The sequence below is a fragment of the Danio rerio genome, chromosome 17 (assembly GCF_049306965.1).
Source record: "Danio rerio strain Tuebingen ecotype United States chromosome 17, GRCz12tu, whole genome shotgun sequence".
Classification (NCBI taxonomy): domain Eukaryota; kingdom Metazoa; phylum Chordata; class Actinopteri; order Cypriniformes; family Danionidae; genus Danio; species Danio rerio.
Window position 1 is genome coordinate 50,940,001 of NC_133192.1, and position 20,000 is coordinate 50,960,000.

General features: G+C 34.4%; 1 protein-coding gene across 4 annotated transcripts in view; it reads left to right on the forward strand.

Moving 5' to 3' along the window:
- Positions 1-20,000, forward strand: part of kif26ab (kinesin family member 26Ab) — a 174,335-nt gene that overhangs the window by 131,034 nt on the left and 23,301 nt on the right. For all 4 annotated transcript variants that reach the window (XM_005158960.5, XM_005158961.6, XM_005158962.5 and 1 more), the window contains 2 exons: positions 8,867-9,050; positions 17,144-17,353. In XM_005158960.5, the coding sequence (XP_005159017.1) occupies positions 8,867-9,050; positions 17,144-17,353 (394 nt within the window). The remainder of the gene's footprint in view (positions 1-8,866; positions 9,051-17,143; positions 17,354-20,000) is intronic.

The following is a 20,000-nucleotide window of genomic DNA, read 5'->3' on the forward strand; positions in this document are numbered from 1 at the left end:
GCGAGAGAGAGAGAAGGAGAGAAAAAGTGAGAGAGAGCCCGCGTGTGCTTCAACAAGCAATTAATTTCAGCATTAGTGTACAGGTGTGCGTGCTGAGCATGCTTGAGCTGTTATTGTGGATCCATGCGGTGCTTCAGTACTGTACAAGCATTTAATGTCAAAGCTTGACACTTTTTGGGGTTTTTGGAGGGTACTTTGAGAATAAAGCTTTAAAAAATTGGAAACATCTAATTTGAGATATAAAATGAATGATCTTTTATTTTTCTTTCTAAGCTTAAATTCATTCATTCATTCATTCATTCATTCATTCATTCATTCATTCATTCATTCATTCATTCATTCATTCATTCATTCATTCATTCAGTATTCATATTAGTTTTACAAATGTAAATATATGCATTAATTTATGCATGCATGCAAATTTCTATTTTATTCATCCATTCATTCATCTATTGATTGATTGATTTACTGAATGATTCATTGATTCATTCAATGATTCATTTATTGATTAATGCATTCATCAATCAATGGATGGAAGAATGGATTGATTGTGTTATTTATTAATACATATATCCACTGATTGATTGATTCATTCCTTGATTCAATTTTTTAATCATTCATTCATTCATTCATTCATTCATTCATTCATTCATTCATTCATTCATTCATTCATTCATTCATTCATTCATTCATTCATTCATTCATTCATCAATCAATCAATCAATGGATGAAAGAATGGAATTAATGATTGAGTCATTCATGCATTTATTTATCGATTAATTGATTAATTCCTTGATTAATGTATTCATTAATCAATCAATGAATGGAATTGATTGATTGAATCATTCATTCACACACCCATTGATTAATTGATCATTCATTCATTAATTCATTCATTCATTCATTCATTCATGGATTTATTGATTTATTCTTTGATTGATTCATTCATTGATTGATTCATTCATCAATTAATCAATGGATGGAATAATGGATTGATTAATTGAGTCATTTATTCATTCGTCCACCCATCGATTGATTGATTCATTTTAGTTTTATTTCTTGATTCATTCATTTTTTAAAATCATTCATTCAATTTTCAATCAACCAATGAATGTAAAAATTGATTGATTTATTGATTGATTGATTGATTGATTGACTGACTCATTTATTGACTCATTGATTAATTCATCCATCCGCCCATTCATTAAATGATTGATTCGGTTCTTGATTAATTTCCTTGATTGATTGATTGATTGATTGATTGATTGATTGATTGATTGATTGATTGATTGATTCATTCATTCATTCATTAATCAGTCAATGCATGGAAGAATAGATTGACTGATTGTAATTTTTTCATTCATCCATCCATCCATTGATTGATTGATTCATTCATTCATTAATTCGCTCATTCATTCATCATTTAATCAATTGATGGTGGAATGGGTTAATTGATTGATTGATTGATTGATTGATTGATTGATTGATTGATTGATTGATTGATTGATTGATTGATTGATTCAATTATTCATTCATTCATTCATTTATTCATTCATCGATTGATTATTTATTGATTCATTTATTCATTCACCAATCATTTAATGGATGGAAGATTGGATTGAATGAGTGATCCATTGATTCATTCATTCATTTGGGATTCTTATTTTTTTACATTTTTAAATAGATCTAAAAATTTATATATTTATTTTGTATGTGCAGTTTGTTTGTTCCTTAGTCCATCCATCTGTTTGTTTGTCCATCCATCATTCATTCGTTTATCCGTTCGTTCATTTGTACATTCGTTCGTTCATTAATCTATTGGTCCATTCATACCTGACTAGTTTGGACAAATTAATTGATCAGTTTTGGTCTACATGTTTTATCATTATATTTGTTCTTATTTTTGACAGATGCACATACATCACACACCCAAAAAAAAAATAATAATTGCTGTGTCTGATTTATTCTTCCTCTCTGTTTTCTTGGACTCTTCCCTCATGTCTTCTGTCTTACTAATAATGCTTTCTGAATGCAGTGCTCACACATTTCTGCAATCCTTTCGTCTCTTCGTGCACACACGCACACACACACACACACACACACACACACACACACACACACATACACACACACACACACACACACACACACACACAAACAGCTCTTGAGGGTGGTCAGGTCCCCGGGGAGGAGCTGCTCCTGTATTCCTCCAGGATGTTATAATTATTTCATCAGCGGTGGTGTGCTGGGTGAATGTGCTCCCGGGACGGACAGAGACACAGAAAAGAGGAGTGTAGAGAGAGAAAAGGAAGGGGAGGGGCTGACACTTCTAGAGGCATGGAGTGATGCAAAGAGAGCTGGAGAAAGAAAGGGTGTAGACGCATACACACACATGCATGTCCAAAGCAAATGATTAGGGCTTAAAAAAATAAATGGAAAGATAAGCAATTTTCCACCATAATGTCTTTCACTGTATTTCTCTTGTTCTCTCTGCCTTTTATATTTTCCTTAATGATTTTACTGCATCACAGGATATCTCAAGATAGAGAACAATAAATATTTGATGATTTTATTCATCACTTTTGGACTGATATATTAAAACTGATATAATAACTTATGCATAATTTGTTATATACAGTGGGGGAAATAAGCATTGAACATGTCACCTTTTTTCTCAGAAAAGATATTCCTATAGTTGCCGTTGATTTGAAATTTTCCGCAGATGTTTGCAAAAAACCAAATAAATCCATATATGCAAAGAAAACTAAACCTAATTAGTTCACAAATGAAGTTATGCTTAATAACAGGAAAAAGTATTGAATACATGAAGAAAGTGAGGTGTAGAAAGGCAGTGAATGCCCAGACTGCAGCTAGTAGTTCTTCAACAACCCTTTGCCCATCCTCATTGTAAGGTAATATTCGCTGCTTCAGTTTAACATCTACATTATAGCTGGATGGTGAAGATGAAACCAGGGTGGACATTTCAGCAAGACATTGATCCAAAACACACCCAAGGAAACTCTCAAATGCTTTAAAAAAAAAAAAAAAAAAAAAGCTGTAGAATGGCCCAGCCAATCACCTGACTTAATACAAATTAAAGTTCAGATTTGATAAATAATATAGCGACTCTATTTGTTTTATAAAAAGTGTTTTCACATTTTTTTTTTAATTTATTTAGACTGCACAACAAAGTCATGATGTAACCAACATAGAGAAAAAAATATTGGGAAAGAGAACATAAAAACTAAACAAATAAACAAACAAACAAAACAAAAGCAACAACAATGCATCTGTGTCAAACTCAGTACATGAGCCCTTAGAGCCTACTTTATGCTGTAAGACAGAGGTGCCCATACGTTGATCGCAATCTACTGGTTGATTACAATCTACCGGTCGATTGCAAAGGTTGCATGGGTAGATTGCATGGCATTAAAAATTAGACATCAGCCTATCATCCATCCTCACGGAAATTTGACGAATTGATTGACATACAGGGCAGCCAGTCTGATTTCTGTCCATGTGACACATGGGTAACCACACATGCGCATAAAACTGTTGCGACTATAATTTTGCATCATCTAGCGAAGTTGGTGCGGTTAAGTCCAAATATCAGCAGCTACTGCCTAGACTATACTTCACTGGCTGACTTTATTCAATGCTGGTCATCAGAGTAAAGGCTGGTTTATACTTCTATGTGAAGCACATGTGCATGCTACGGCCCAGCCTATACGCGTGGTCGCATAGCCCTCGCCGTGGCCGTTGTCAACGTTGACGCGCACCTTTAAAAAAATTTAACTACACATCGGAACGATGCATAGCGCATGCTCTGTGATTGGTCGGATTGGTAGTGCTGACGAGTCTGGGTGGAGGTTAGAGCCCGATGGCGCAAGCCCGATGGAGCGAGTGTTTACAAGTTTGGAGTCTCGTGAAGCAGCTCCGGATGGAGACTGTTTTTTTTTGTGTTTACCTTAAGGCTAAAGTTGTTGCATGTCTGCCGATTCCAGCCACAAAAGGAGCAAGTTTGAGCTATATACTGGTACATTAATGTAGCGTTCAGAAAAAAAACAAAATACCAGCAAAGAAACTAGACACAGAGAAACATAAACAGCTACTGCCAGCAATTGTTTCTGAAGTGTTATGGCAGAGCAACAGAAAAAGTGCGCAGAAGTATAAGTGCACAGCTACGCAGATTGCATGCGTCGTGGGTCATGTCAATTACTTGATGCAGAAGTATAAACCAGGCTTAAGGTAATGACGAAATATATGTAGAGAGTTGAAGGCTGTTACACAATATGGGTTCATACGGTTTGTCAAGGTACATCAATATATAGTGTACAAATAAAGAATTCTCAATATGTTAATAAATAAATATTTGTTTTGCATTTTTATACTAGGTAGATCGTTTTGAGTTGGTCATTTTATAAGAAGCTTGGATGCTGAAAAAGTGTGGGCACCCCTGCTGTAAGATGTCAAATGGAGTGACACCCCAACAAAAGTTAATGGGGAAAAATATTTTTACATTTGCTTTTTTTGTTTTGTTTTGCACAACAAGGTTATGAGGTGCAACCAACATGGAGGAAAATACCAGGGATGATGGGGAAATAAAACTAGCAAAACACCAGCGTCAAGTGAGGACAACTGATAAAAAAAGTATATCTATTTACCACAGTTGAAGTCAGAATTATTAGCCCATCTTTGATTTTTATTAATTAATTAATTTATTTTATATTTCCCAAATGATGTTTAACAGAGCAAGAAAATGTCCACTGTATGTCAGATAATATTTTTTTCTTCAGGAGAAAGTCTTATTTATTTTATTTAGGCTAGAATAAAAGCAGTTATTATTTTTTAAACACTATTTTAATGACAAAACTATTAGCCTCTTTAAAAATATATATTTTTTTCCATAGTCTACAGAACAAACAATCATTATACCTGGCTAGTTAACCTAATTAACCTAATTTAATGTAAAGCTGTATAGAAGTGTCTTGAAACATGTCTAAAATGTTATTTACTGTCATCATGGCAAAGATAAAATATATGAGTTATTAGAAGTGAGTAGTTAAAACTGTTGTTATGTTTAGAAATGTCTTAAAAAATCTGCTCTCCATTATACAGAAATTAGTGAAAAAAATAAACAGGGGGTCTAATAATTCAGAGGGGCTAATTTTGACTTCAACTAAATAATGGTTAAGTCTACATTACCATGTATGTAAGGTTAATGGTTCCTTGATGGTTATACCACATGTGTATTTAAGTCAGTTAATTTGAAAAACGTTTGTTTGAAATGCTATAAATAAATAAATACACCGAATGATTACATCAGTCACCTTTTACTTAAACTAATTGGTCTCCTAGTTTTCTGAAGAAGAAAAGAACTCTGGAAATCCTCCAAAATGAGTTTAAGGCATAAACAGATGACGACTGGAGTTTGAGCTGCAATGTACTACCACAGTGAGTGTTATTGTCCAGGGTCTCCTTCACTCTTGATTATTGCGGCATTTAGTGCGATCATGGTTAAAGACCGCTGTGGACAGCTTTCCTTTACTTAGTCCTCCGCCGTAACACTTCAGCCCAAGTGAACAGCCTTAATGTACTTCTTAATGCGAGCTAAGCCTCCAAACGTCACTTGATAGCCTTAGCTTTTTTCACTTTTCCACCAATCACCAGAACAATTGTATAGTTCAGTCTTAAATATATTCCATTGACTTCGCTGGGAACGTAGCTACTGTTTCTGGAGGGCTACAGTGACACCTCACATGGATATTCAGATTAATTTCCAGACTCTAACTGGGTCACTGTAAAGCCAGACTTAGCAAATGGCTACTGTTAAGGGTAAATGCAGGGCTGACCCCATTAGCTTCACTTTTACGTTTTTTTTTTTTAGAGGACATTTTTTCAAGGGTTTCTGAGCACAGTGTGACTATTTAGTTGTGAAATAAAGAGGGGAAAGGCTGCCTGTGGAGAAAGAGGGAGCTGGTCTGTGTTTACCTTGGCAATGCGATAGGGGGCTTTTGACCTTTAAGGTCTGAATTTACAGCATCAAGTTTTAAATGTCAAGCTCTACCATTAAATCAATCAGGAAAATACCAAAATGATTTTTGGACGTACACCCCTCTGTCAGAGTGAAAAAGAAAATTCTTTTAAACACGTAGGGTTCCTCTGAAAATCGCTTTTCCCTCCGGTGACAGAGTTCTGGCCCAATTTTAATTGACCCCCCTCTGACAGATCGACTCTTTTGAGAGAATTCAGTTGACTGATTCATTGAGATTGTGTTTTTATGCTACACATACCTCAGTCTACACCTTTGTATGTTATATTTTATTTCAGTTCAATCAAGTTTATGTTTTTACAGTATTTATTGTTCCAAAGCAGCTTTACAAAATGTGCACATCATTACATTATGGTCAAAATCAGAAAAGTGGTTGTGTAAAGGCTTAGCATTATACATAACCTCCAGTTATAGAGTCTTTCCAAAATAAATAATATCTACATGTAATAATAATACACTTGGGGTGTCACAGTGGCGCAATGGGTAGCTCGATCGCCTCACAGCAAGAAGATCGCTGGTTTGGGCCTCTGTGTGGAGTTTGCATGTTCTCTCCCTGAACTCGTGGGTTTCTTGCGGGTGCTTTTTGTGGGTTTCCCCCACAGTCCAAAGACAAGTGGTATAGGTGAATTGGGTAAGCTAAATTGTCCATAGTGTATGTGTGTATGAGTGTGTATGGATGTTTCCCAGTGATGGGTTGCAGCTGGAAGGGCATCCGCTGCATAAAACATATGCTAACTTAGCAGTTCATTCTGCTGTGGTGACCCCTGATTAATAAAGGGACTAAGCCGAAAATGAACTGAGTGACTGAATAATAATACATGTTAAGTGTTTCTTCAAATATCTCAAATTTTTGGCATCATCTCTTTAGGTCCTTATAGGGTTGGCATTATCTCTTTACAGGTTTTTGGATCTGATTGAGTGGCTCTCCACAATCTAGGAGCCTTGGATATCTATTGCTCTATATCAGATATCTGTTGAAGTTCCCAAAAGCCTGTTAGTTGTTTTTTTATTATTTTGCACTCAATTCATCATGAATTTTTAATAAGCTATATTTTGCTACTTTATCTTTAGGATTTCTATACGTATTTAGTATCAACCCACAAACCACTGGTTGAACATCTGATGCACGTGGCATGCAAAGTTACAATCACTTCAGTAGTTTTAAAAACTTCAAAGTTTGAATTGCTTAACTTCAGGTCTTCTAGTAGGAAAAGTGTGAATAGAGTTCTTCACTGTCCACCTGGTCCTGGAAACAAAGCCATCATGATGGCAAAGCCCCTCGAATGGAAAAAGAAATGAATCTTATTTACATCTGTAGTCATCATTCTCATGATCAACCAAAGGATGTTTCTAAATAAATAGTTGGGATGTTAATTTGCAAAACAATATACAACAATGAAGTCATTTGAATATTTGAATCCATACTTTTGATATAGGATGTTGATATTGTGATCTTTTTTTATTTTTATTTTTTATCTTTGTTGTATTAGGTCTTATCAAACTTTTTGCTAAATGTTGAAATATATGTTGCATATATATATATATATATATATATATATATATATATATATATATATATATATATATATATATATATATATATATATATATATATATATATATATATATATATATATATATATATATATATATATATACATACACACACACACATATAAAGTTGAGTTCAGAATTATTCACCCCTTGAATCATTAACACCCCTGTTTATTTTTTTCCCCAATTTCTATTTAACGGAAGAAAGATTGTTTCAGCACATTTCTAAACATAATAGTTTTAAAAACTTATTTCTGATAACTGATTTATTTTATCTTTGTCATGATGACAGTAAATAATATTTGACTAGATATTCTTCAAGACACTTCTATACAGCTTAAAGTGACATGTAAATGCTTAATTAGGTTATTTAGGTTAACTATGCAGGTTAGGGTAATTAGGCAAGTTATTGTATACGGATGGTTTGTTTTTTAGACTATCGGAAAAAAAATAGCTTAAAGGGGCTTATAAGTTGTCTGAAAAATGTTTTTTAAAAATTTAAAAACTACTTTTATTCTAGCCGAAATAAAACAAATAAGACTTTTTCCAGAAGAAAAAACGTAATCAAACATCAAACATACTGTGAAAATTTCCTGGCTTTGTTAAACATCATTTGGTAAATATAAAAAAAAAAAAAAAAAAAAAAAAACATTTCAAAAGGGGGCTAATAATTCTGACGTGTGAAATCTAAACAAGAACTTGTATGTTAAATGTGTAATTTGCATATGTGCCATATATCAGGTTTATACACTGTGAAAAAAATCCATAAATTAGCATTTTTCTGCATTTTGTGATTTATGTTTTTATTTTCCCCTTTATTTATACTTTTGAATGGCATTTTGGTACCTCGATCTCAAAAAAAGTGACTTTTATTAACAGTTTTATTAGTTTGAAGCGAAATATTGTCTGCGTTGGTGCTGTATGTTACGGTACAGCCAGTACATTTTCTGTTATTTTAAAGACTTGTTTCTCTATATATTATTTCTCACACTTTACATTATTTCAAACTACTAAAATGTCAATAAAAGTCACTTTGTTGAGTTGTAGAGATGAAATATCAACATCATAAATTGACAGAGCAGAGATCAAGGTCCCAAAATACAATTAATAACAGTTAATAAAGGAAAAAACACTTGTCAATCACAAAATACATGAACTGCCAATTAACTGATTTCTTTTAGTGAGAACCCTAAACGTTTATTCTACCTAATATTATAAACTCCTAATCTGTGTTATAAATTTTTTTGTTTGTCATCTCAGGGCTGCTCAGAAGCTGAATCTATCATCCAAAAGGAAGAAGCAGCAGCCGCCACTGGTGTACCCCCAGGAGCCCTCCATCTACCCTACTAACTTTAGTGCTGTCCTCCAGTTTTCCCCTCCACCTGCTCCACCATGTCTGCTCAGGGCAGGGTCAAAGGCCAAGGAGAACCCTGGCATGGGCAAGGTCAGGCAGCTTTTCTTCTTTTACCTCCACCATTGTAATAGCTAATTCACACAATAGGGGCTGTTTACGCAACAATATTTTCAACCAAAAACAGGGAACGTTTTATAAATTTTGTCTGTTTATTTTTACAGCAGTGGTGTTTTTGACACTGAAAATGGGTTCAATGTTTATAAAGTTTTGAAAAATACCACCACGGTCTTGTTTTAAGATATAATATGTCAAAATGAAATGAGTTGTTTCTTAAAACAAGCAAAATGAAAATGTTCCAAAAGGAAAAACAAGATTATTTTGCTTGTTTCAAGGAAAACTCACTTAATGTTGGCTTATTATTTCTTAAAACGAGTCAATCATCTAGAAAGTGCTTCTTGATCTAGAATTTTTTTTTTTTTTGATATTTGGACTAGAAAGAAGACAACAAATCTAAATAACAAACTTTTTTTTTTGCACTAAAGTTGACAGTTACTGACCTGGTATAGGTAATGCAGATTTTTGGTCCATTTTGCAAGTGTGTCAGTGCAGATCATTTTGAATATGTTGTGTAAATGTGGAGCTTCTTTTAAAATCCAAGTAAAAACATACATTTTCGCTGTACTGTTGTCATGTAAACGCACCCTTAATCTTTCACAAAAATGCATTTGGAATCCATCATCCAGCCATATACAGTACCCAAAACTACCCAAGTTTCTGAGTACGGTATGTTATTGATGGTGAACAGATTGTGTGTTTAGGTTTCTCAAATTGGGATTTTGGCCAAGACTAGAATTCTTCAGTATGTACATATCCCCTCCTCAATGTCCAGAGGGTTTGTCTTTAGCACTATATTACAGTATATATGGTGATGAAGAGGATTTGTTCCAGATTAGATGCCACCTGCTCTGAGAGATGATTGTAGAGTGTCATGCCAAAAGCTGTAGCCCAGTGAAATGATTGATAAGTACCCACTGAGAATGGACTCATTACGTCCCAGCCTCACTAATGAGCTTCCTCTTCCTACTACTGCAAACACGCATCTGATGCTGCTGCCTGAATGGACTCCAGTTGTTGGCAGCTTTTGGGAGAACTAAAAAAAGCTGCAGGCATTAGAATAATGGCTCAGCCGTCTGTGTAACCATTTTGTTTGCACAATGACCAACTTATCCAGAAGGATGCAAGACATGTGCTGTAATTTCAGTAGCTGTCTAGCTCCAAAAAGGACAAAATGCTGAGTAAAAGTGTGAATTTTAAACGGTATTCCAAGCCTTCAGAAGCCAAAAAAGACTGCATATTTGCTGAAAATGTTTACTGTATTGTTCCCATTGATGTCAATGGTTCTCACATGTCTCATGACAAAAGTGAGAAGAGTGTGAAATGCCAGCTTTGACACTAGAACTACCGGTAATTTTGATGGTCCATTTGAGTATTGGTAGAATGTCTGCTTGATATGTTAATACTGCTCCTTCAACAGACATTTAACTGACCATAAGACACTTTGCAATACATGTCAACTTAAACTAACCCTAACCCCAAGCTAAAAGTCGTCTTATAATCTAATGAGAATTAGTTGGAATATGGATGCAATGTAGCTTAAAGTCAACAAATTGACAATCAAAATAAAGTGGGACCAAATTAACATTCTGGTCATTTTCAATTTTTGTAATTTAATAACTTTGTTAAATTAAATCTATTTATAGCACCCAGACTTTTTTTGTAGACGTGTGAATATTTCATTTTAACATTTGTCATTTTAATAATAATTACAAAATATTTCCGAAAATTTATACGTTTAATATTATGGTGGTCCCTCATTAATCATGGATGTTACTTTCTGGCTTTAACATTTTTCCTGCAGTCAGTAGCTACGTTTCCATCCACATATTTTTTATGCGCATTTTGTTGTGTATAAACTTTTTATTTCATAAGAAAAAATGTGCATAAACTACAGTGGAAACACTTTTACCAAACACATTCCAGAATGTGCATTAAAAAAGTCATGTGATTTTGTTATGAGAGATCATGTGATGCTAAAAATGTTTGTGTATAGACAAATCAGCTGGCTTGAGCACACTGTAAAACATCTAAAATGTGTTTTGGTGATTCTAAAACGTCTTAACAATCTCAAAATTAGTGTTATATATTATAAATTTTCTGTAGAATTGTGGATTGCGTCTGTGCTCTGCGGTTGACGCTCGTTGACGTCTTCAAACGCCACCACACGTTCATTGCATGTCAGGATTTTCTTTTTAGGCACAAAACATTTATTAAATAAATAAATTTGAAAAAGATTTACGCAGCTTCTCCTACCACAGCAAATAACAATCGCAGAAAAAAAAAAAATCTTTAATGTTGATATTTGGCACCAGTTAATCAGGAAGTGACGATTCTGTTTGCTTTGATTGGTTGCATGTAAACACTGCTTTATTCGCACATCTTTTATGTGGCATTCCAGTTTTGTGCATTAAGTTAATTTGCATTTTTGGATGGAAACATAGCCACTGATCCACAAAGATAAAGCTAAAGTGAAGAGTTACAAGAGGAGTTAAAAGAGGATCAAGCATTAATTAGAGGGGTCAATCCTCACTAAACACCCTTGTAATTTGCACCCTGGGGATATAGTAAAAGCAAAGACTATAGAATATATATGACATGACATATCACTCACATAGGTTTTAATGGGGAATAGTGTAACAGTCATTATTGCTGAATGAAGCCCTGCCTGCTAGTACAGGAGCCAATCACGACTGACGATTTTTCAGGGGAGGGGCTGCAGATTTTGAAATACGAATGTTTAGAAATTAAACTAAAGACACAGTTGTTGTTTAATTTCATTGTTGATTCCTAATATGAAATTTAATTGTAAGCTTGGCAAGCAATTTTAAAGAATTTAATGTTTCCCCATTCAAACAAAATGCCTGAGCAAACTGCCTGAGAGGCGTTTCAAAGATGGCCACCAAGTGCATTGACTTGCCTTAAAGGGATTTTGGTAAAAGTAAGCATTAATGTTCACGTTATTCTGATTGTAGGCTGTATAGTGTGGATGAAGATAACTTCTACAATAAATACAATGTTTTCATTCTAACATGTGATGTTGTAACAGTGACCGCAGTCTGACCATTGGTTTTTATTTTATTTTTGTTTGGTATGATATATGTCTCAAACTGTCCCTTAATAAGTCATTTAATTGTCCACTTATAACTCTAACAGAGCTCCAGTTGTCGGTAGATGTTTGACACATCGAGTTAATTACACTTTGGATTGTTGCAGAAGCTTGTAGGACGTCATTTCGAGAGCAGAGTTTAGGAGGTGTGAAGCCAGCAGCCACACTACAGGGATCAAACTCTCCTCACGTATCAAATTGCCAACAAATGTAAAACTCGACAGTCCCACATTTCTGTGGTGTCTGGGTGGCTGGTCCCATTCGGGGGGCCCGTCATATATGGTAGCCTATTTCCAATGTCACGGCCGGCGTGATTCGTTCACCACGTGCACATGTCCATCAGTGTAATCGGCCCCTGCGGAGCGGAAAAGGGGGAGTTCATACCAGGCCGCCGCTGTGGCGCAGGCATGCCGCTTGGCCCCGGGTGCCGTGGAATAGGATCAGTAGTGCAGACATTGTTTCGTAGCACTGGAGCCTGAATGTTGTAATTATATCTCTGCTACAAATCACCCGTGGAAGACTGTGGCTTTGTGCGGCTCTGAATGCTGTATTAAGGGCAAGAGGCTTTCCTTAAGTGTGTTTGTTTTTCTTTACTGTATTCGCTGCAAATGGTCTTAGTAGCGCACCGTGACACAATCGTCACTATGTGTGGCATTGCTAAAGATGGTCTATTTGTTAATGGCTGGTTTTGTTGGTTTACTTTGTGTGTGGTCAGCAGTGATGATGCAATTACAGTTTTCTTTTTTTATGAAGTAAGTTCCCTTTGTTATTCAGCTGTTTGGTTTGTAAAATGAGTTGATGTTAAAACAGGAATAGCTGCTCGACAGTCATAAGTGCTATATATTATTTTTGGTAAATTAATAATGGTATATATAGTTGAAGTCAGGATTATTAGCCCGCTTTAATTTTTTTTTTTTATATTTTACAAATGATGTTTAACCGATCAAAGAAATTTTCACAGTATGTCTTAAAATATTTTTACTTCTGGATGATATTAAAAAAAAAAAAAAAAAAAAAAAAAAATATATATATATATATATATATATATATATATATATATATATATATATATATATATATATATATATTATACAATAACTTACAATAACTTGCCTAATTACTTTAACCTGCCTAGTTAACCTAATAATCCTAGTTAAGCCTTTAAATGTCACTTTAGGCTGTATAGAAGTGTCTTGAAAAATATCTAGTTAATATTATTCAACTGTATATACCGTTGAAGTCAGAATTATTAGCCCCCTTGAATTATTAAAAAAAAAAAAAAAAAAAGGAAACTGCTTTTATTCTAGCTGAAACAAAACAATTAAGGCTTTCTCCAGAAGAAAAAAAAATATTGTCAGACATACTATGAAAATTTCCTTGCTCCGTTAAACATAATTTGGGAAACATTTAAAAAATGAAAAAAAACAAAAAACAAAACAAAAAAAAAAAAACAAAGGGGGGCTAATAATTCTGAATTCAATATATATATATATATATATATATATATATCAGAGGTCGCGTTAACCGAATATTTTCCATCATTGACAGATTTTCTCTTTATCTGAAAGTGATCCGTCATTTTGATGGATTTTGCTGAGGAAGATCTATTGTAATTTGTAGCTAACTGTAATTCTGACTTTTGTCCAGCTGATCGCGATTGTCCTTGTTTTGTCTCCTCTTTGTCACCGCTGCGTACAGTTGCAAAACTATCATAGCAGCTGAGTGTGAGAAGTTTCTTTAAACGGCCAAGTAGTTGTAATATTAAAAATAAAGGTGAAAAAAGAGGAAGTGATGCAGTGGAAGATGAATAATAACGATAACACTTTACAATAAGGTTCATTAGTTAATGCATTTACTAACATGAACTAATCATGAACAACACATGTACAGCATTTATTAATCATAATTGAACATTTAATAATGCATTATTAACATCCAAACTCATGCTTGTTAACATTAGTTAATGCACCATGAGTTAACATGAACTAACAATGAACAACTGCATTTTCATTAACTAACGTTAACTAACATGAACAAATACAGTGGTAAATGTATTGTTTATTGTTTGTTCATGTTAGTAAATGCATGAATTAATATTAACTATTGTACCTTATTGTTAAGTGTGACCGAACAAACCGACAAAAATCTTTAGTCGCCGACAGCTGCTACGAGCCAACCAAGGAGGTCAGGTGCTTTGGAATGTGTTGTGAGCACTACGGAACGCAGAGGGGTGCAGCTGCGCCCCTGGTGCAGAAGAAGCGCGTGCTATAGTATTTTTTCCCAGTAAAACGAGTGCTTGCATGATCGGGAAATCCCTCATTCAGAGAATCCAGCAAACTTGGTTCTGATCACAGTCTTAGGAAAAATGTTTCTAAACTACAAAACGCTGGTTGAAGTGGCGCTATTTCCGGTCTTTAGTCACGAGAAGTCGACTTTCCGAGGCAAAGACACAGAATTTAATGACAACTGCCTCTGCATCAGTCTCCCTTGATGCGTTTGATTACACACAGGCAAGCACCCAGTTCAGGTCGATGCAGGAGGAAGATATGAGTTAAGGCAGATAGGAGTTTTTGTTCATTTGTCAAATAAATAAATGAATAATTTAACCTATATGCTCATCAAGTTCAAACCCGACCTCTGATATATATATATATATATATATATATATATATATATATATATATATATATATATATATATATATATATATATAAATATATATATATATATATATATATATATATATGCATATTTATAGCATATAGGTGATGTCTGTGTGTACCTGTTCAATGAAATGTATTTGTGTATAAAGCGTATGTGTTGTCCAGGAAGTCCTAGATGGTTGGCATAATCTCTTCACTGCTATTGAATCCCATCAATGGCGCTGCACAATCTCTAGAGGCCTCGGGATGGGCATCCCCAGGTGGAGAACAAAGAAATAATTAACGTTGCTACTGTTCATGATTTGAACAAAATGAATTATATAACTAAACATACAAACAAACAAAACCTATAAGTATTTCAACAAAATGTCTGTTGCATTAAGACATGAAAAGTGTGTCCAACAGGTGGTTTGTCAAGCCCACTCAGCCACATGGAGCACATTCATCATACCATGTGATGCATTGTGTGTATGCTTTACTTAAAAAGATAGGTCTTTAATCTAATTTTGATCTAAGATTGTGTGTCTGAGCCTCACACATTATCAGGATGGCTATTCCAGAGTTTGGGAGTCATAAAAGAAAAGGCTTGACCTCCTTTAGTAGACTTTGCAATTCTGGGTACTACTCCTGAGTTTTGAGATCTTAAAGAGAGAGCTGGATTGTAGCGAGACAGAAGGTTGGTTAGATAAACAGGAGCTAGATTATTTAAAGCTTTACAGGTAAGAAGCAATATTTTATAATCAATACAGAACTTAACAGGCAGCTTAATCCGCTTAATTTCTAATTAACTAAATTTCTTTATATTGTCTCAACACAAATTAATTCCATGGAGCCTAGCAATTTTTTTACAGTATATCTAATGCTAAAATATATTTAACTCTGCTATTCATTTATGCAAAAATGCAGTTTGGATACCTAAAAAACCATGCTTATGCACAGGGGCGCAACTGCACATTTACTGATGGGTATGCGGCTTCAACTTTTGCGTGCCCCCCTTCAATCCAACTATATTTTAAAACAGGCAAGTGATAAAATGTGGAAAATATTTCCATCAATAAATTAAAGATATTTTTTCATAAAGATATCAATATGCTTCATACTATTTCAGTTGTGTTCAGAATTGTGAAACTGTATTTTTTGAAGTAGTAAAAGGTATAATTACATTAAGCATGTTAAGTCGCAAAGAAATGCATCTCATACCACCCCAAATTTCTTCTCAATTTAAATTTCCCTCACTAAATGATTATAGCACCTTGACTAGCCTTGCTTTTGGACTTTTTGTATTACATTTGTCAAAACAAAATGATAGACATGGGAGTCCTAATGGGCAAAAGAACATTGCAATTACTTCTCACATGCATACTGTGAGAAGTGTAAGGTCTGTCTTTGCAAGAACAATTGACTGAAACTGCTAAAAGTGAAATAAAAAAGACTGTCAAATGTTTACTGTAAAAAAAAAAAAAACAGAAACAAACTGTGTGAAATATTCTATTTAATTGAAATGTTATAACTTTGTTTGTAGCTAAAATTAAAATAGTTTTGAGCTAAGAAGTTACCAAAAGGCCTGATGAATCAATATGATACATAATAAATTCATAAAAATACGTATATGGTATGAAAAATGGGGGGAGGGGTGGAATGATTTTTTTATTTAATAAAATACAATATTATAGGCGTATAAAATGCTAAATAAACATTTTTAACAAAAAAAATATATTTGAAACATGGATAATATGGATAATATGGATAATTTCAAAAATAGTTTTGGCACAATGGCGCCCCCCATGTGTGGCGCCCCTATGCGCCGCATATACTGCATACCCCCTTTTTGCGCCACTGCTTATGCATTTCGAGTGCAAGGTTTTGAAAACAATGCAACCTCCGTACTATACAATACTCTGACTATAAATATATGTATTATACTACACTCTATACACTCAAAAAAATTATGTTTGTTGTTTGTTCAGACTACTTATTTAAAATAAGCTGAAACAATACAATTCCTGAGTTTGTTTTGGGACAATTTACTTGTTTTAGGTTTAGTATACTTAAATTGGAAACACATAACAAGTTAACTTAATTCCTTCATATTGTCTCAAAACACATTGTGTAGAACCCAGGATTTTTTTGCTGTTTACTAAAAAATGTTGTTATGAAAATGTTTTTTAGTATATTATTTATTATAATTTCTTGTTACATTGTTATATTATGTTCTTGTTATATTGTTTAATTGAAACTGCTTATACTTTATCAGTTTCTTTTCTCTTTACCGTTTCTTTCTCTTCCCCCATATCCAGGTCAAAGTGATGATGCGTATCTGCCCATCTCTGGGGGTTGTGGATTCATCCGAGTCCATGTCCTTCCTGAAGGTGGACATGCGTAAGAAGCAGCTGACCCTCTACGACCCCTCACTCCACACACAGCCCACCTCAGTGCACAGACGAGCAGTGCTGCCCGCCCCAAAGATGTTTGCCTTCGACGCCGTTTTCTCCCAAGATGCCTCTCAAGTAAGAACCACCGCCGTAGATGTTACTGTGAGTTTTGGATCAAAAACATTTAGTTAGCGCCAAGAAGATATTCGAGAAGCACACGCACGCATTCTTTGCAAGGCATGGAGCTTAATGCGAAAAGGCCCATTTCGGGACACCGTCGTTCTTCAAAGTATGAGTCCAACAGCTGTTTCTTTATGTATAGAAAATAGTTTGAATTCCAGACTCGCATATCTAGCAGCTCATTCGCAGTTCATTATCCGTCCTCCAAAGCTCCAGTGGCATCCATCTTAAGATAAGTGGCTAACAAATGGACACGAATGTGGAAAGGGGGACTTCTTGGGACCAAAAACTTGAAGATAATTAAGTGTGGAAGATTTCGATGTGACAGGGCTACTTAAAAACTAATAAGGATGTCATCTTTAAGTACTTGTGCAAAGAACCATATGTTAAGTCTGAGATTGTACGTTTTAAAGAAAAGCCGTTGCTAGGTGGTGGAGAGTTTAAACTAAGTAGATTTAAGGGATATCGTAAGTTCATGGAAATTGTTACATGTAGAGCTTCCCACAGGTTTGAAACATACTTGCGGTGGTTGCCGGATTGATAAACACCTGTTACCTACGGTACATGGTTACCTACAAAAAATATACAGCAAATGAGAAATAAATGACATAAAGGAATAAAAATATTCATGGAATAAAAATTTCTAAAAAGTATAATAATTACAAGAATAAAAAAATATTATTTAAATAAGGCAAATGAGTTAATTAGGCTTACATATATTTTGCAGTTAGTTTAGATGTAATTTTGTTCTCTCTGAGTAAATAAAAAAAGTTTATCTGAATTGTTTAGATCAAATTATTAAATCTTTATTGTTTCTACTGTTCACGATGTCAGCTGCGAAGCCAAGCGAAAGTAAATAAGGCCTAAAATAAAAATTTAATCTAAAAAGGCATACAATTAACAATGGCTTAGAAAGCGAAATTAAAAGCCAAATCCCGGACTTCTTTTTGGGCGTCTGCAAAGTGTTCACAGTTCTCGCGCACACACAACGAGAAGTAAGAAACGTGTAGGACGAAAGAAGATTTTCCACTGGTTAATTGATTGCGGATGTTTGGCCATCGGGCGGATACAAAAAAGTGTAAAAGGATGATAATTGTAAAAAAAAAAAAAATGTCACCAAATATTAGCTGTATGAGATCCACAAGTTTATGATCATATAATTAGTAATCACCTGTTTCTAAATAGTTTATCTCTGAAAGAAAAATAAAAGTGGAGACCTGTACACAATTACAAAAATATGTTTTTTCCACCAGTCATAGCTTTCACACTGATATATATGTAAAATGTTTTGTTTTATACAATTTAATAGTTACAAAACTATATTTAGGGAACAAATTATTTCTTTGATAACTGGAAAGGAATATTTGAACCTATCGGTTTACACTTTACTTATGGCCTGTTTTTCTGGGTTTTGTTTGTGATAATGGTCAGGAATGATGGACCATTATTGCCCTTTTAGCATAAGTTTGCAACAGAAACTAAGAGTAATGTGTGAATTTTTGAGCGGGCTAAATCTAAGTGTCTAAGTCTGCTTTTTTTTGCTTTTATGCTTGCCCTAATAAAGAATATATTTGTAGAGCAACTCATGTTCTCTTCTCATTGATATTTTAGTAAACTTTAATGGGTAAAACTGTCCGAGATATGAACAAAAAGCAAGTGATGCATCAAAGTTTGATTTGAAAAAAATCTTGAATGGTTATGAAAATCCTTATAATCATTTAAATAATTGATAAAAACAATAAAAATAATTAGTTCACAAATCTTGAATGATATTAATGTTATGACATAGTTCCTGAAACTTCTTACTTCCCTGTTAATCCATCTGACTTTACAGCCAGTTTCTTTTGACCGCCCCCTGTTGCTTGAAAGAATATCACAACGGCGAATGCGGAAAGTATAAAAGCCTTGTCCATTTCGCGAGTTGTGCTATGCGGTGCCAGGCAAAAGTATAAATCCAGCTTAAGGGTATTTAGCACAGCAGTATGGTAACACAAGGGTGGAGCTCGGCTCGCTGTTGAATGCTATTGATCTACAGAGAATTGTCACCAGTGAGTGCAACAAGGCAAGGGAACGTCAACACAGGAAGCAACATCTTTAAACATGACACAATAATACAATGGTGATGTACAGCAATGAGCCATGCTCAAACAGAGTTTGCTGTCTTCTTGTGATGAACAGCCACGTGCTGCATGTCTACATTTAAAGTAATGAGCTTTAGCTCTTAAAAGACACAATATGTTCATGGCTCGAACAGCTTTCTTTAAGCAAGAATGATGCCAATACATCTTGTCTACTAAATAAGGGTACTGTTGATAGTGGAGATACAAGGCTGATTGGAATGACCCTGATACTGAAGCATATTGAAACAAACCATACTGTACTCTACTGTACTGTACTGTATTGTTCTGCTCAGTAAATTGTAGCATCAGGTTTGTTAGCTTAACAACATGCCAACAAAATACTTCTTTAGAATTAGACATAAGACCAGCTATAATAAGCAAATGAAATCGCTGCCTGTGAATCCAAATGTTCCAAACCATTAATTTAGATGCTGCTAAAATTTTAACAGACTCTACCTTAACGTATTTTATTAGAAAACTCA